This window comes from Sceloporus occidentalis, unplaced genomic scaffold (genome assembly GCF_023333645.1).
Source record: "Sceloporus occidentalis isolate IW3139 unplaced genomic scaffold, rSceOcc1.0.p SCAF_7, whole genome shotgun sequence".
Taxonomy (NCBI): Eukaryota; Metazoa; Chordata; class Lepidosauria; order Squamata; family Phrynosomatidae; genus Sceloporus; species Sceloporus occidentalis.
The window spans coordinates 85,288,897-85,303,740 of NW_028316987.1; the positions used below are offsets into that span (position 1 = coordinate 85,288,897).

The 14,844-nt window shown below is 40.1% G+C and overlaps 1 protein-coding gene across 4 annotated transcripts in view; it reads left to right on the plus strand.

Moving 5' to 3' along the window:
• Positions 1-13,998, plus strand: part of LOC149310040 (condensin-2 complex subunit G2-like) — a 59,826-nt gene extending 45,828 nt beyond the window's left edge. For 3 of the 4 annotated variants that reach the window (XM_089531443.1, XM_089531444.1, XM_089531445.1), the window contains exons 23-28: positions 981-1,165; positions 4,922-5,068; positions 6,430-6,533; positions 8,585-8,682; positions 11,790-11,895; positions 13,745-13,998. In XM_089531443.1, the coding sequence (XP_089387569.1) occupies positions 981-1,165; positions 4,922-5,068; positions 6,430-6,533; positions 8,585-8,682; positions 11,790-11,895; positions 13,745-13,796 (692 nt within the window). In that variant the 3' untranslated portion in view covers positions 13,797-13,998. The remainder of the gene's footprint in view (positions 1-980; positions 1,166-4,921; positions 5,069-6,429; positions 6,534-8,584; positions 8,683-11,789; positions 11,896-13,744) is intronic. The other variant, XM_089531446.1, reaches the window with a different exon arrangement.
• Positions 13,999-14,844: the final 846 nt, after the last annotated feature.

Sequence of the window (14,844 nt, forward strand, 5' to 3'; positions counted from 1 at the left end):
GGCTGTGGTTACATGAAGTAGGGAGAGTAGAGAAATTAGATTTAACTATTCTGGGAAGGCCTGCCAGAAGAGACCCATCTTGACAGCTTTTTTGAAGCTGTCTAGGCTGGTTATTTGATGGATCTCCAGCAAGGCGTTCCATAGTCTGAGAGCGGCAGCAGAGAACATCCTCTGGGAGGTTGCCGTTAGTCTGGTTTTTATGGGTTGCAAACATTTCCTTCCAGAGGGTGCAGGGCAGATTGTACAGAAGTAGGCGATCCCTTATATAGGTTGGACCCAAGCCATGTGGGGCTTTAAAGGTAATCTTCAACACCTTATACTGCGCCCAGAAACTAATAGGCAGCCAGTGAAGAGATTTCAGAGTAGGTGTAATATGATCACTTCTAGTTTTACCAGTGAGCAGCCTTGGGTGCCATGTTTTGTACTAACTGTAGTTTGCGGAATAGGTACAAGGGTAGCCCTATGTAGAGTACATTGCAGAAATCGAGTCGTGAGGTTACCAGTGCATGCACTACATGAAGCAGCAAAGCCCAAAAATATGTTCCTTATCTATTGTGTCACTATAGGCTGCTTTCACTTTGTCAAGGTAAATGATGAATAGTGCATTGGTGAGACTTTGAAGCCCCCATTGTTTCCTGTTATCAAAATACAGTTTTTGAGTAGAGTTCAGTTCACCTTTCTTTCTGGATGAATAGGTAGTCTCGTGGTGGTGCACATGTAAAAATAGGACGTGTATCTGAAATGAGATGTGATGGAACATCATAAGGTCATTTACCCTTGTTTTTGTCCTTTTAAAGAGAACACTCATGATAGTATACCAGCATATAGGAGTAAAGCTGATTGGGAGCAGATTACCTGTCATTCTGGCTTTATTGAAGGATCATACAAGTAAAAACACCAAGTATTATTTAGCTGTATGTTTTAAGTGTGCAGTTGCTGAGATTATATCCTGAAAGTTTATCCTATTTTTGTTTGCTTAGGCAGAGGCTGTGTTTTCATCCCAGTGTTACTTGGCATCTTGAGAGAGATGGTTGAAGCTTCATTAGCCCTTAACACTGACAGCGACCATTTTATGGAACTTCTTGACAATATTCAGAAGATGTTCCAGAAGATTCTAGAGTGTATGGCCCTCCAGCTCAGAAGACAGCAAGAAAAAGGAATTCAGGTATTTGTTGCATTTAAAGTTAGCCAGCTTGAATCACTTTTTTATCTGTGACAGTGGGAACAGAAACCTTAATGTGATGTGAACATTTTTCCATCTAAGATTCTCAGCTATATTGGTCAGATCAGCCATAGGCACAACCAAGACACAGTGTCCAGACACTAATTTGGGAAATGGCCTCTCAAAATGATCTAGAGTATCAATTTTAGTCTGAACATGTTCAATATACTTCACTTTCCCTCCTCTTCTTGATAAAAATGTTTTGTTTTTCATATTGCTACTGGTTCAGTGTTTTAATAAAAGGGCACCATGTTCATTTGGCTGTTGTTAAAGATGTTCTCCTGTAACTGAATTAATGAAAGATCAGTACTTGCTTCTACAAATACAGGCTTTGAGAACTGCATTGGAAGCCAATTATTTATGTTAACATTATAGGAGATATGTCCCTGCATTTTTTAAAAAAACATTTGCTCTTATAAACAAGGTTTTTAAAAGGTTAATGATAGACAAGGTGTGATTGCTTTGCATTTTCAGTGTACAGAAACATGTTGGTTAAACTGCAGAGGTGATGTATATATTTTGTATCCTTGGTAACATGCCCAAGGAGCAAAATTAATGCAACAAAATACGCACTAGTTGTCATAGTAGGCTACTCAGTTAGTTTCATAGATAGTGTACCATGGTTTGTCCTAGTCATCCTTGGAAGGTTTGTCTGAAATTCAACAGTCCTAAAAAAACATTAGAGTTTAAATGTGCACTTAAACTTTCTGTAATACAGTCCAGAGGCTATTGTCCACAACCGTGACAGAAATGAGTTATCTATATCTCCCGAAAAACATCTAAGGATAGCCATACTGACCATATAGAAATTCCAGTAATATCCAAACAATGGCCCGGTACATACTTGTGTTTTGTCTGGAGTGATGACGGCCTTTTTTCCTCCGGAGGGAAGCCACAGCCACCAAACTACGCGGCTTCCCTCCGCAGGGAAATGAACCCGCAAAAAGTGGGCTCTTTTTCTTCCATGGCAGTTACATCCGAGTGCACCAATGGTGCACTCGTGACATAACATGCGAACGCTATGCGTCTGTTATGTCATAATGACGGTGCCCTTGTACACGGGCTGCCATCATTACAGTGCCACCAGTACATGCTAGGGTTAGGGATCGTGCGGTTGCTGCATGGTCCCTAACCCTAGCTATGCCACCACCACAAGGGCCATCTGTCCCGGGCCAATGATACCTTTATTGGGCCAACCAAAATGGACCATATATGTTGCAAGCCTTCGAAGCCACACTGGTTTTTATCAGGCAAACAGGCCTGCATTTTCTGTTTCTGGTCTTAGTTCAGATGGTAGGGAGGGCTATCTGCAGGATGGCAGATAGAGAACACTACCTATATAGTAGCAAGTAGCTTCATAAAGGAAGGGGACATGCTGGATTCCAAGGAAACATCTTCTTTGAATTGCAAATGGACATTAAATTTCCTTGAATTTGAAAATCTATCAGTGACCACATGGCCAAAGTGGGAGGTGCCAGCCTGCAGATAGCCCTCCCTTGCAACATGTAATTATGCATTTTGGTTGGCCCAGTCAAGGTAGCTATATTCTCCCTGTTACCTTGTTTTCCAGTTCACAATGTGGCTGTTGAGTCCTTTTGACTTATATAGATTTGTGACTGTTTCTGAGATTTATACAAAGTATTGAACCCAAACCTTGATTCTAGCTGCTTTTAAGCCGTTATCGAAAGAGTTCATATTATTGTGGTTGTCCACATGGGCCAAAACACGGGTTCCTCCTGGCTTCATGTTGTCTACTTCAGATGGCACAAGCCAAAACTCAGAGGGCAGGATTGGACTCAATCCTACCAGACCAGACACGGATCCAGAGGATTTGGCCTGACCCTGGAGTAAACAGCTAATACCCCAGATTAATTTGCCTTTGGTTTGCAGTGGGATCTCCTAGAAACTCTGCAGAAAACTGCAGCTGTTCACATGCGTCCCCTGCATGCTTCTTACCTTGCCATGCCTTGCTCTGACTGAGAAGCCCCCCTGTTGCCCTGTCAGATGTGCAAATAGGGCATCTGGCCATTTTGATCAAGTGCCCCTTTTCTATGTCAGATGCAGTGACGCAGGACAGCTGGGGGGGACTTCTCAGTCAAAGCAATGGCACGGCAAGGAGCATGCACCTGTCATGGTTCTGGGTTGGTGTGGAGATAGGTATATAAACACCTGCCTGTCCCCATGCCAACCCAGGTGAGCACAAGGGCCAAGGTAGCATGGCTGAGCCCATGCTGTCTTGGCCTGTTTGCTTAGCCCAATTGAATGTTGTTAAGATCTCTGTCATAGTACCAACAAAGGTCCCAAACAAACTGGCAGTAAGTGCCAGCCTTGGGTTGGAGCAGGAGTGCAGTGTTTAAATGATGCCCCCCCCCCCCAAGTTGGTGTCATGCTGCCCGCCCAGCCAGATGGCGGGCAGCGGTCCAGTGGCTTGGCATTTATATGCCTCAGGAGCACACATGTGAATGAAACAACCAAAACAAGTGAGCCTTGCAAAAGTAAACAAAAATATTTTGAGCTTCTACAGACCACTTTTCAAAATGTATTCATGGTGACTTTTCATTTCACTGGACCAAACTTACAAATCTATGCTTAAATGCTGGGGGTAAGCTAGTGCAGTATGCTTCTCTGCTCTCCCCTTTTCTCTCTGCTTTGCTTTTCATGCATGCTCTTTGAAGGATTCCGAAGAGATTCTGTTATAGGCAACCAAAGACAACTACACTAGGATTGGCTAGAGTAGAATCACATGTCTTCCCAGCTCAAGTGATATTGCACTGTTTACTGTGGATACACTGCTGCAATCCAATCCCAGAAATAAGGATTTCTCCAGAATTCCTTCACCCTCTTTCCATTGCTGATGCTACTTAAAAGCCTTCCAGTTAGATAGAGGATGAGGAGGTGAATAGGAGCTGGGTGGATGTAAAAATACTTTGTAAAAAGGGGCCTCTCTGATAGAGGCGTTTTTTTTAACTGATATATGCCTGTACATTTTAAGCTTCAGTAGTCTGTATGCTTCAAGGTATGTCAATGGGCCATAAATTCTTCAATAATTTTTTTTTAATTATAAGTATGTTGGCACCCCAGCTGTGAAATTCCCAATCATATGGAGAGATCAGGTTGAGGTTCCAATGGACAGCCAAGACTGTACTGCTTTGTCAAGCCTTTGGTCTTTAAAACAGTGTGTTTCTTTAAAACTGTCATCTTTCGGCCTCTGAGGGAGAGAGAAGGCTGGCCCAGTTCCATCAGGGCTAGCCTGAAGAAGAAGAGCCCTCCCTCCGGTCCATCTGCCTTGGTCCAGGCCTCAGAGGGAGAGAAGAATGCTGGACCTGATTCCCTCCCCCCTCACCATTCCCTTCTCCTTTTATGTCGTGTCTTTTAGATTGTAAGCCTGTGGGCAGGCAACTGTCTGTTATTCCCTCTATTGTAAACCGCTCGGATTCCCAGTGATTGGGCGGTATATAAATAAAACCTATTATTATTATTATTATTATTATTATTATTTCTGCTTGCTTTAACTGTATGCATTTTTTAAAATTGTTTTTAAAAGTTGTTCTGTTCTGTTTTTAGTGTTTTACAGTACTTGTTTTATCTCTTTATTTTCTGTTCATTACCTGAACATTAACTTGCATAAAGAAAAAGTAAAAAGCAAATACAATATACATTAATCAGCAAAACTCTTTCTTCTTCTTCTTCTTCTTCTAGTTAATTCAGTCTGTGCAAGAGCCTCTTGGAGAATTCATACATATAGTCCAGTCTTGTAGTATGGCTTGTTCAGCTGTTTACCATGGGGTCCTTTCTTCCTTATTAGCTGCAGCAGTAGTTGAGACAGGTTACATCCTGCAACGTAAGGTACACTTTTTTATTTTACAGTATTTTAACATGATGTACCCTGCCTAGTGGGGAGGCAGGAAAGATATTTATTATTGTTGTTAGTGTTGTTGTTACACTATCTTTAAAGGCAAAGTTTGTATGAATTTGAGGGAGGGGAGGTGTAAATGAGCATGAATCTGAAGTGGAAGGAAGGGGTTGATTTTAGGAGTGTCTTCGTATTTCTTCAGTGTGCCTTACAAAAACAAAAGTATAGTAATCCAGGCTCAATGCTAATGGAGGATTAATCTTTAATATATTTCAGATTTTAATGTTTTAGCTTTCAGTGCCCCTTCTAATATCATTTACATAAGGTTCCAGTTTATGCTGGCAATATCAGTTTTCTAAGGAATCTAGTCCTTAAGAGTCTAAACTATATTAGTGATTGGGAGAATACCATAAGGATCAAATGATATGAAGTGGATTGGGCTGGGGATGTTCTTCGCAACTGCTAATTTGTAGGCTCTAAATATGGAACTGTTTGTTTACATTAAAATGACTATTGACCTTTCCACTGCTCTGTTGCAGGTGCAACATATCTTTTAGGATCTTGGCAGCTTAGTATGTTTTACGTGTGATTGGGTATACATACATTGCTAATGTTCTTTAAATCAGAGGCAATGTCATCCTACCATGTGTTTGATTTTGCAAGGTTTTACTTTCCTTTTCTCATGATTTCTGCATCTCATCAGGTTGAGTGGCTCCCCCACACACAAACCTGCAGTTGTGATGGTCCTTTGTGTGTGCACACGTCCTGTTGTTAACAAAGAAAATAAAAAGCATATGTTCTAAGATTACACAGTGTTGTAGGGGCTAGGAAAGGAAGTAACTGGCTCCTCACTTTGTCACAACAACGGGAGCCAGACAGTGAAACCTACCACCTCTTTTTTAGGCAGAGTGGGGCCACAGCAACCACATGCCGCAGCCCTGATCTGGCATTTCCAGGGTGCAAATAGGAGCTGCAAAAAGCGGGAAAGGGTGTGGTAGCTGTAGCACCATGGCTATATGGCACTCCTTTGGCACTGCGTCATCTGGATGTGGAGTGGTGCACGGCATCATGGTGGCCTGGGGGGGAGCTAGGGTGTGCCAGTCTGAAGAGCCCCTAAGTTATCATTCAGCCTTTCAGCTTTCTGGAAGATTTATGCTTTTTAAAAAGTGTAACTGCAGAAAAGACAACTGTTTTGAATGATTTTCTTTCTGACCATACCATTCTACTTCCTTGCCACCCTCAAGACATTTCCTTTTCCAGTGAAATGCACCTTCAGATATCTTTTGTTTATTTTTTACATGTTTCTTGACTTCTTGTTCACCTGAGGAATATATTTGTTTTTCTTCTGTTTTAGGCATCAAATCCAGAAGACCTGACTCCACCAAAGACTCTGTCAGACCTTCCTCCACTTTCAAATGCTTTAATGACAGTAGTGAATAAATCAGTAAATGTGGTCAAGTAAGTGTCCTTTCCCCCATTATGTATATAGCAAATCAGTTTTAACAAGGTAAAACTTTGGCATCCCCCCATTGTGTGAGAACATGTTTATCTCCTTCCTCTGTATCAGGCAGATGACCTCTGACATGAACTGGTCTTTCAATGCCAGTGCTTGAGTTGAGTACATGAAAGCTAACAGGGTAAAAATTCATTTCAACTTTATTTCAGCCAACAGGCCATTAAACAACAAAATGTATATAAAACATATAAAACATTTAAAACACATGAACTTGTTAAAATAAGACTATAAAATAGATGTTCATAACATGCTCATGGAATGTACATTTATGTATATACAAAAACACTCACAGATATATTGAATGATACTAAACCATAGAACACAAAACCAAGGTGGGTATTTGTTTGGATATACAAAATGCAAAAAAACAAGACTGTTCATTTAGTTTGACACATGATCTTAAGTATTTTAACAGCAGGGTAAAAATGAACCAGAATGAAATTTTAATTCCTTGTAGACCCATAGACAATTAATACCCACTGCAGATTTACATTCTGTGCATTTTTGCCTGTGTTTATTTTATGTATGTTTGCTTTTGGCTTTGATATTTCTTTAAAATGCAACTCTTTAATAAATCTTATGGCATTATATTGTACTTTCTGTTAACTGGTCTAAGAACACTCCATTTAGTACTTTTAAGCAGCTGGCTCTACAGAGCAATGCTTCAGGGAAAATAGTGCATAATTTCTCTGGATAGATGCTATTGTCTGATTAGAATGACTTGTAGATTCTTTAGCTTCTCAGTGGTGTCACTCCAAACAATTAGGCTACATTCTACTGCTTGGCCTGCTAGGCAGACATGTGGCAAGGAAAGAGAAGACCATTGCCTTGGGCTGCCTTTTCGTCTTCTTTCTGTCTCCCAGTGACTGGCAGAATCTTTTGTAGTAGATAGGAGCCTCAGTCCAACACCCCTTTAGCATAGCATAAATACCCACATGTGGACATACACCATGGCAGTGCTATGCAGCCCCTAGGACAAACAACATTGCACAACACATGTTAATGACTGTATAGGATGCACAACTACAGTAGAAAATGTTCAACTTGCAAAGGCAAGGCACAAATGAATGTGCAGTCTGTGCAATTCCATTTCTGCCACTGTCAGCAGACTGCCAGTTGCACAGTGGTGACTTTTTGGCCCAACATGCATACCATGACTTTTAAACATGTGTTTGCCCCTAAGTGGAGTCTCCCTCCTTGGAAGTCTTTAAGCAGAGGCTGGATGGCCATCCGTCAGGGATGTTTTGATTGAAGGTTTGCATCGCAGGGAGTTGGACTGGATGGCCCTAGTGGTCTCTTCCCACTCTATGATTCTATGAATTGCATGTGTGGAGTATTCTAATGCATCCATACTAATGGCAGCATAAAGTAGCAAAGGTTCTCTCTCCCCCCTGTGCATGTAGGAATGAAGTACAGCTTTAAGTAAATAAAAAATACAGGTTGAGTATTCCTTATACAGAAATCTAAAGTACTTCAAAATTCAAAATAGTTTACATGGGTGGCCGATATAGTGACACCTTTGGTTTCTTGATGGTTCAGTGTACGCAAAAATTGTTCCATGCACAAAATTATAAAAGTGCTGTGTATAAAATTACCTTCAGGTTATAAGGTGTACAGTTGGCCCATCATATCCACACATTCTGCATCCACCAATTCAACTAATGACAGTTCAGAAATATTCTCTCTCTCTCTCTCTAAAATACACACACACACACACACACACACACTTCAAACTTTGATTTTGCCGTTTTATATGAGGGGAGTTAGTATAGAGGAAAAAAATATTTTGGAGGTGAAGGTGGAGAAAAAATGTCTTTCTGAGTTTGCTTGAGAGAAAAATTACAGTAATGGAAGTGCTATTAGGCCTCAAATTTGTGAAGGTTTTGAAAATGGTTCTTTTATCTCTAAATGCTCATGGTTTGTTTCATTAAATTCATATTTGCATAGCAACTTCAGTTTGTCTGTATTTAATACCTATTCTCTTGTTTCTTAGATCTTTTTTAAACGAGTTGATGGAATCCATTGAATCTGAAGAAATTGAAGGAATTATTAGTCTTACTGCAACTGTTTACATTGTTGCTGTAATTAAAAGTGAGCAAAACTAATTTTCTTTGAATTCATTGAAAGTTCCACAAATGTAATTGTGCTTTTTGTGCTTCCAAAAAGACTCTTGGACATCTCATCAAAACTGAATAAAAACTAGTCATAGAACCAGTGATTGTTTAAAGAACCAGAACTGGACGTAAACAAGGGGTGGAGAGGAAAAGAGGGAGAGAAATAATGTGACCTGCTCCCCTCAAATGGGTTGTGTTGGGGGAAGAGACATTTAACTTGTTATAAAAGATCTGCAGGGAGGTAAGTATGTATGCAGATGATGCCAGGTTTTCAGGATGGTGAAGCCCAAGGGGACTGGGAAATACTGCAAAAAGATCTCTTCAAACTGAATAATAGATGTCAGAATGGCAAATGAAGTTCATTGCAAGTGCAGAGTGATGCACATTGGGGCAAAAATCATAACTTTGTATACCCATTGATGGTGTTTAAAATAGCTGTGAGTCATGATGGCTAACTGAATGAAAATACTAATTTGACAAGCAGCCACAGTGGAAAAGGTAAATTCTTCATTAGGGATTATTAGGAAAGGGGTAACAAACAGAAATGCCAGTGTTGTTCAGTTTAGGCAGAGCTATTTGCACAGGCTGTTTGAGTAAAGTAATTGCCTAAAGTCTCTAAACAGCAGTAAACTATTTAAGGACACTTGGAGCTGTTGTAAGCCAGGTGAGATAATTTGTCATGCTAGCCCAGTATTTCAGTGTATTGAATTGGAGCATCTTTCTGTTGTCTAGTGAACTGCTGTGCTTCAAAAATGTGCTTTGAGTGTAGCTATGAATTCAGTTAAACTGGCTTTAGTTTCCAGACAAAGTGCTGGTTATTACCTTTAAAGCCCTACATGTTTTGGGTCCAGATTACCTACAGGAATGCTTTCTCCCATGCAATCCACCTGTACACTTGGGTCTTCTGGGAAATGTTTTCTCCTACCAGCCAGGACTAGATAGGCAATAGTTTCCTAGAAGACCTTTTCATCTGCTGCTCCCAGACTGTGGAATGACCTCCCAGAAGAGATACAGCAGCTGAAAATGCTGACTCCATTTAAAACAGCATTAAAGGCATAGCTTGTTTAGCAGGCCCACTCAGTCAATTTTAAATCATGACTTTTTAATTTGTACATTCTAAATTATGAGTGCATTTTGATGCCTTTATGCATGCTGTAGTGGTCTGAACGTTGGACTACAACTTTGGAGACAAAGGTTTGACTCCCCGCCTGGCCATAAAACCCACTGGATGGCCTTGGGCAAGTCACATTCTCTCAGCCTCAAGAGAAGGCAACAGCAAACCTCTGAATAAATCTTGCCAAGAAAACCCCATGATAGGTTCGCCATAAATAGATCACTTGAAGGTACACAACAACAATAACAAATTTTAATTATTGGCTTTATGTGTTTTTGATGGTGTTTTGTATTTTAATGTACTGTACCCCACCTCAAGCATTGAAGAGAGGCAGGAAAGAAATCAGTGTTGTTGTTGTTGTTATTGTTGTTGCTGTTGTTGCTGTTGTAGAAGTTAATGCCAGGGGTGTGGTCTATTAGGCATGCTTCATATTCAGAGAAAGCACACTTTCAGTACTAGATCCTAGAGTCAAACTTCACAGGATTGCTACTGTCATGGCCTGCTTTGGGAATTTCTATAAGTGTCTGCATGTCTGTTGTGAGAAACAGTAGACACTGTGAACTAAGCACCTTTGGCTTGATCCATCAGGAAAACTTCTGTGGTCTAAAATTCTTAACATGCCTTATAAGTTGAATGAAAACCATGAACTTGATGCATAAAGAGTACGCAATTACTAGAGCTGAACGGTACTCAAAAATTGACTTTCTTTGTTTCTAACTAATTGGGATAGTTTTGTCCTCACAGCTGTTTGAGGTTTTTAAGCCTGAATTATTTTCACAACTTCTATATTGAATGGCAATGTGGGTCACTCACTTGTACCTCTCAATATTAAAAGAGTTCAATCGTGATTTTGGAGATCTGTTCAGAGTGCTCTTAAATGTGTAACTGGGTCAGTTCATAATTTGTAACTAGGCTTAGGCTTGCAAGTAACGGTGGCATTGAGCCACATCCGTGATCCTGGAAGAGACTATATTACATGGTGACTCTGTGGACTCCTTTGTTTATTTGGTACTGAGTGACCCATATCTCTCTTCCTGGAAAGCAGCGCTAACAAAAAAAAAGAATTCTCTCCTTAGTCTTTGTTTGGCAGAGTTGTCTAGGCAGGGCCAATTGCTTGCCAAATCTCCAACCAAGCAAAGGATGCTGGACATTGACAGAGAGAACATGCCAGCCCTGACCATTTCATTCTCTTTTCCAGTAGTTTTAGTATCAAATATTCCTTCCAGCTATGAATGTGTTTCCCTTCTAAGTAAAGTATGTAAAAATGTAGAAAGTCACTTCTCTGATGACAGAAGGACATTTTCAAGATGTAGCCTGTGGTCAGAGATACCCCATGTAGTTCATTTGCTGTCAAGATCATACCACACATACTTTTGAATTGTAATTTTTATAAAGGTGCAAACAATAGATTGTAGCACCATTTTATGGAATTATTTTCTGTACGTCTGAAGTAGTCCTTCAGATAGTTTGATGTTGTTATTCTTTTAAATATTGTATAAGGTACAAGACACTTCTCTTTAATTTCGTTTTTGTATTGCTGTGATCAGTAGGTTGATAAACATTTTTTTAAAATCCCTTAACATATCCATGCATGGTGAGTTTTTAGCTTGATGCTTGAAGGGAATATATGCAGTGGGCCCTCCACATTCACTGGGGTTAGGGACACAGGACCTCCGTGAAAGTGGAAAAAACACCATTAAAAATACTTTTTAAATCCGAGATACATCTCTCTAGGTATCTCTAGGTCCTCCAGTGCAGCTCTGTGGTCAACATCTGCCAAGGGTTGACCATAGAATCATGCTGGAGGACCTACGAATGCCTAGAAAAGGACAACCTAGGGATTCATAGAGAGGACATATTAATCAAATCAGCAAATAATCAAAACTGGAAAAGTCAAATGTGGAGGTCCAACTGTAGGCCTGTTTCTGTATCACCGTAAGGTTCACCAATCTTCAACATATTTTTTTCAGCAGGTAAGAATAAACCTTCATATGTGAAAGATATTGCATCTGCCCTTCAAAGGAAGCTAACTTCATACAGTGAGATTACAAAGGAAGACATTGGCAATGTGCAAAGGTAAACGTTTGTGTAAAAAACAAATGTCAGTTTCTTTAAAATAATTTTGTCTTTTATTAGTGTCCATGGTTTCTGTAAAATCACATCAAAAATAGTATATTGACTTGGTATGTTTATTAAAAGTGGTAAGTATACAGGTCCACGTGTAGCTAAAGAAATAGGTTTTTAACATTTTGTTGTCATAGAAAGATTTCCTCTCCTTTCAGCTGGTGAAGAGCAATAGGGGGCAGAAGTTCTTTTGTTGAATGTTTCAGCATTAACCAGGCATTATGAAACTGGTGTGTTTAAACAGTTTTTACTTTAAATGCCACAGTTTAGAATTTGGGTAAAAGTACATACTGTTGTTAGGAAGGATCGAATTAGGGGAATTTTAATTAGCTCAAATTTGTGAGAGGCGTGTCCTAACAGGATCGTGTTCCTATGTGTATACCAGAGGTCATCTAGTCCAACCCCAAGAAACAGACTCCAATGCCAATGAGTTGCAATTAAAATATAAACATTTATTAAAGCCACACAACAAAGGGTATCACACATGCACACATACATTCAATGCTAAAGCAAGGGAGGGGAAGAGTTTGGGAGTAAAGGAGAAAGGATAGAGGCACCGTTGAAATAATTACCTTAGGAGTCTTCTCCAAGCGATGGATGTGAGGGATGGTGGAAGGTGGACACGGCCGCAGGGAACGGGGAAAGCAAGCGGCGACCGCGGTGGCTAGGAGCTAAGTTCCAGCGGGCTAAGCTAACAAGACGCCCGAAAGAGACAGTGGGCTTTGGCTTGCCCAAGTGATTTCAGCAGGACGCAGTACCCTAGAGAGCTCTGGAACACTTGCTCAACAGAGTTTGAGGTTTGGAACTTCTGCTCACAAGCCCAAAGGAGGGCTGAAATCTAGGTCCTATTTATGCTGCGAAACATATCTGCAGGCTATGGCTGTCAGCGGAACAAAGGTCTTGATGGCTTATCTTTGTCTAAGACTAAAGCTAAACAATAGATACACAAAAAGGGTCTGCCACTTCTTTGGGAGAGGACCACTATCTAGATGGCTGAGTACTTGATGCCATCAATAGGTGAGGCAAACTTCTTTTGGCCTCATTCTTTCAGGCTACCTGCGAAAACTGGTAGGGCAACTCCCAGAACTGGTTCCTTCAAGGTTTAAATCTACCTTTTCCTATGACCAAGTCCAGCAAGGCTGCTTGGCTATGTGGTCAGCTTGCTTTTAGGGTAATGGCAGCTGCGATTGGGTCAGTCAGGGGTCATGATTTTCGATCGCTTGGCACCCAAAATTTATATAAATCCAAACTCGATAACACTGTGATTAGTGAAAGATGAAAATGAAAGCTTACATGTTTTCCCATCGGTGTAGCCAAAAGAGAAAGAAAGAGTAGTGCACAACTTGTCATTTGTACCCTGTATGCTAACATGATGTCCAATGTTTTTGAAGTTGTATTTCTAAAATCTTGAAAACATATATGCGCACAACTTATGCAGATCACTGGTTCATAAAAGTGTTGCCGGAGGAGACATACCCAACATCTGGCACCGCACATCGAATGCTTTTTGCTAGAGGTTGTTAATTTTTCTAGTCTTCAGTATAGGGGTCTCTGTCCATAGCCAATATTTCTGCTGCTGAAAAGGATGATCACTGTTTGATGGCCTTGATTAGGAAAGATAAATTTAAACAGTAAAACGCTTTCCAATAGTGCTGTGTAATTTCAATCTGACATCCAGTATTTTGCATAAGAGCATCAGATATGTTATGAACAGATGTTCGGGTTGATGGAAGACAATATTTGCTTATTTGTTCATCATTTGTATAACTTATTGCAGCTACTCACTGTTTTTTTTTTTCAGAATCCTGTATGAAACTGCTATGCACACTTTGAATGAAATACTCCACCCATGACCATATAACTATTTGCAGATCAGAAATGCAAAGATGAGGCATTCAGACTTTCCAAAGAACTAAACTACTTGACTTTACAATATTTTGTACTCCTCCAAAAAAAAAAAAAAAGCCCCTGTTTTGATTGGCATTTCTTTTGACTGCAGGCACAGATAATATTAAAAACAAAATGGTATGCTTGTTTTGTAATAACTGTAGAGAAAAATCTTTAAATGCTGAAATATTTTTATAACTTCTATTAAAGATGGCTAATATACTTCTATAAAAACATTTCTATGTTTTCTGCCCCTTCTTTTGAACAACCTAAACTCTTCATATTAAATCAGAAGTAGTACAATTTTATGAGAGGCACCTTTTCTGTACAGAACTATTATCAGAGAAAAAAGTCATGCCAGACAAATCTGATCTCTTTCTTTGCTAAAATTACCAGCTTGGTAGATGAAGGGAATGCTGTGGATATAGTATATCTTGATTTCAGTAAGGCCTTTGACAAGGTTTCCCATGACATTCTTGCAAACAAGCTTGTAAAATGTGGGCTAGACAAAGGAACTGTTACATGGATTTGTAATTGGTTGACCGGCCGAACCCAAAGGGTGCTCAACAATGGCACCTTTTCATCCTGGAGGGAAGTGACCAGTGGGGTCCCACAGGGCTCTGTCCTGGGCCCAGTGTTATTCAACATCTTTATCAATGACCTGGATGACAAAATTGGGAGCATACTTATCAAATTTGCAGATGACACCAAATTAGGAGGAATAGCTAATACTTCAGAGGACAGGATCAACATTCAAAATGATCTGAATAGACTAGAAAGCTGGGCCAAAGCTAACAAAATGAAAGTCAACACAGAGAAATGTAAGGTACTGCACTTAGGGCAGAAAAATGAAATGCACAGATATAGGATGGGGGACACCTGGCTGAATGAAACTACATGTGAAAGGGATCTGGGAGTTCAAATAGACCACAAGTTGAACATGAGTCAACAGTGCGATGCGGCAGCTAAAAAGGCCAATGCAATTTTAGGCTGCATCAATAAAAGTATAGTGTC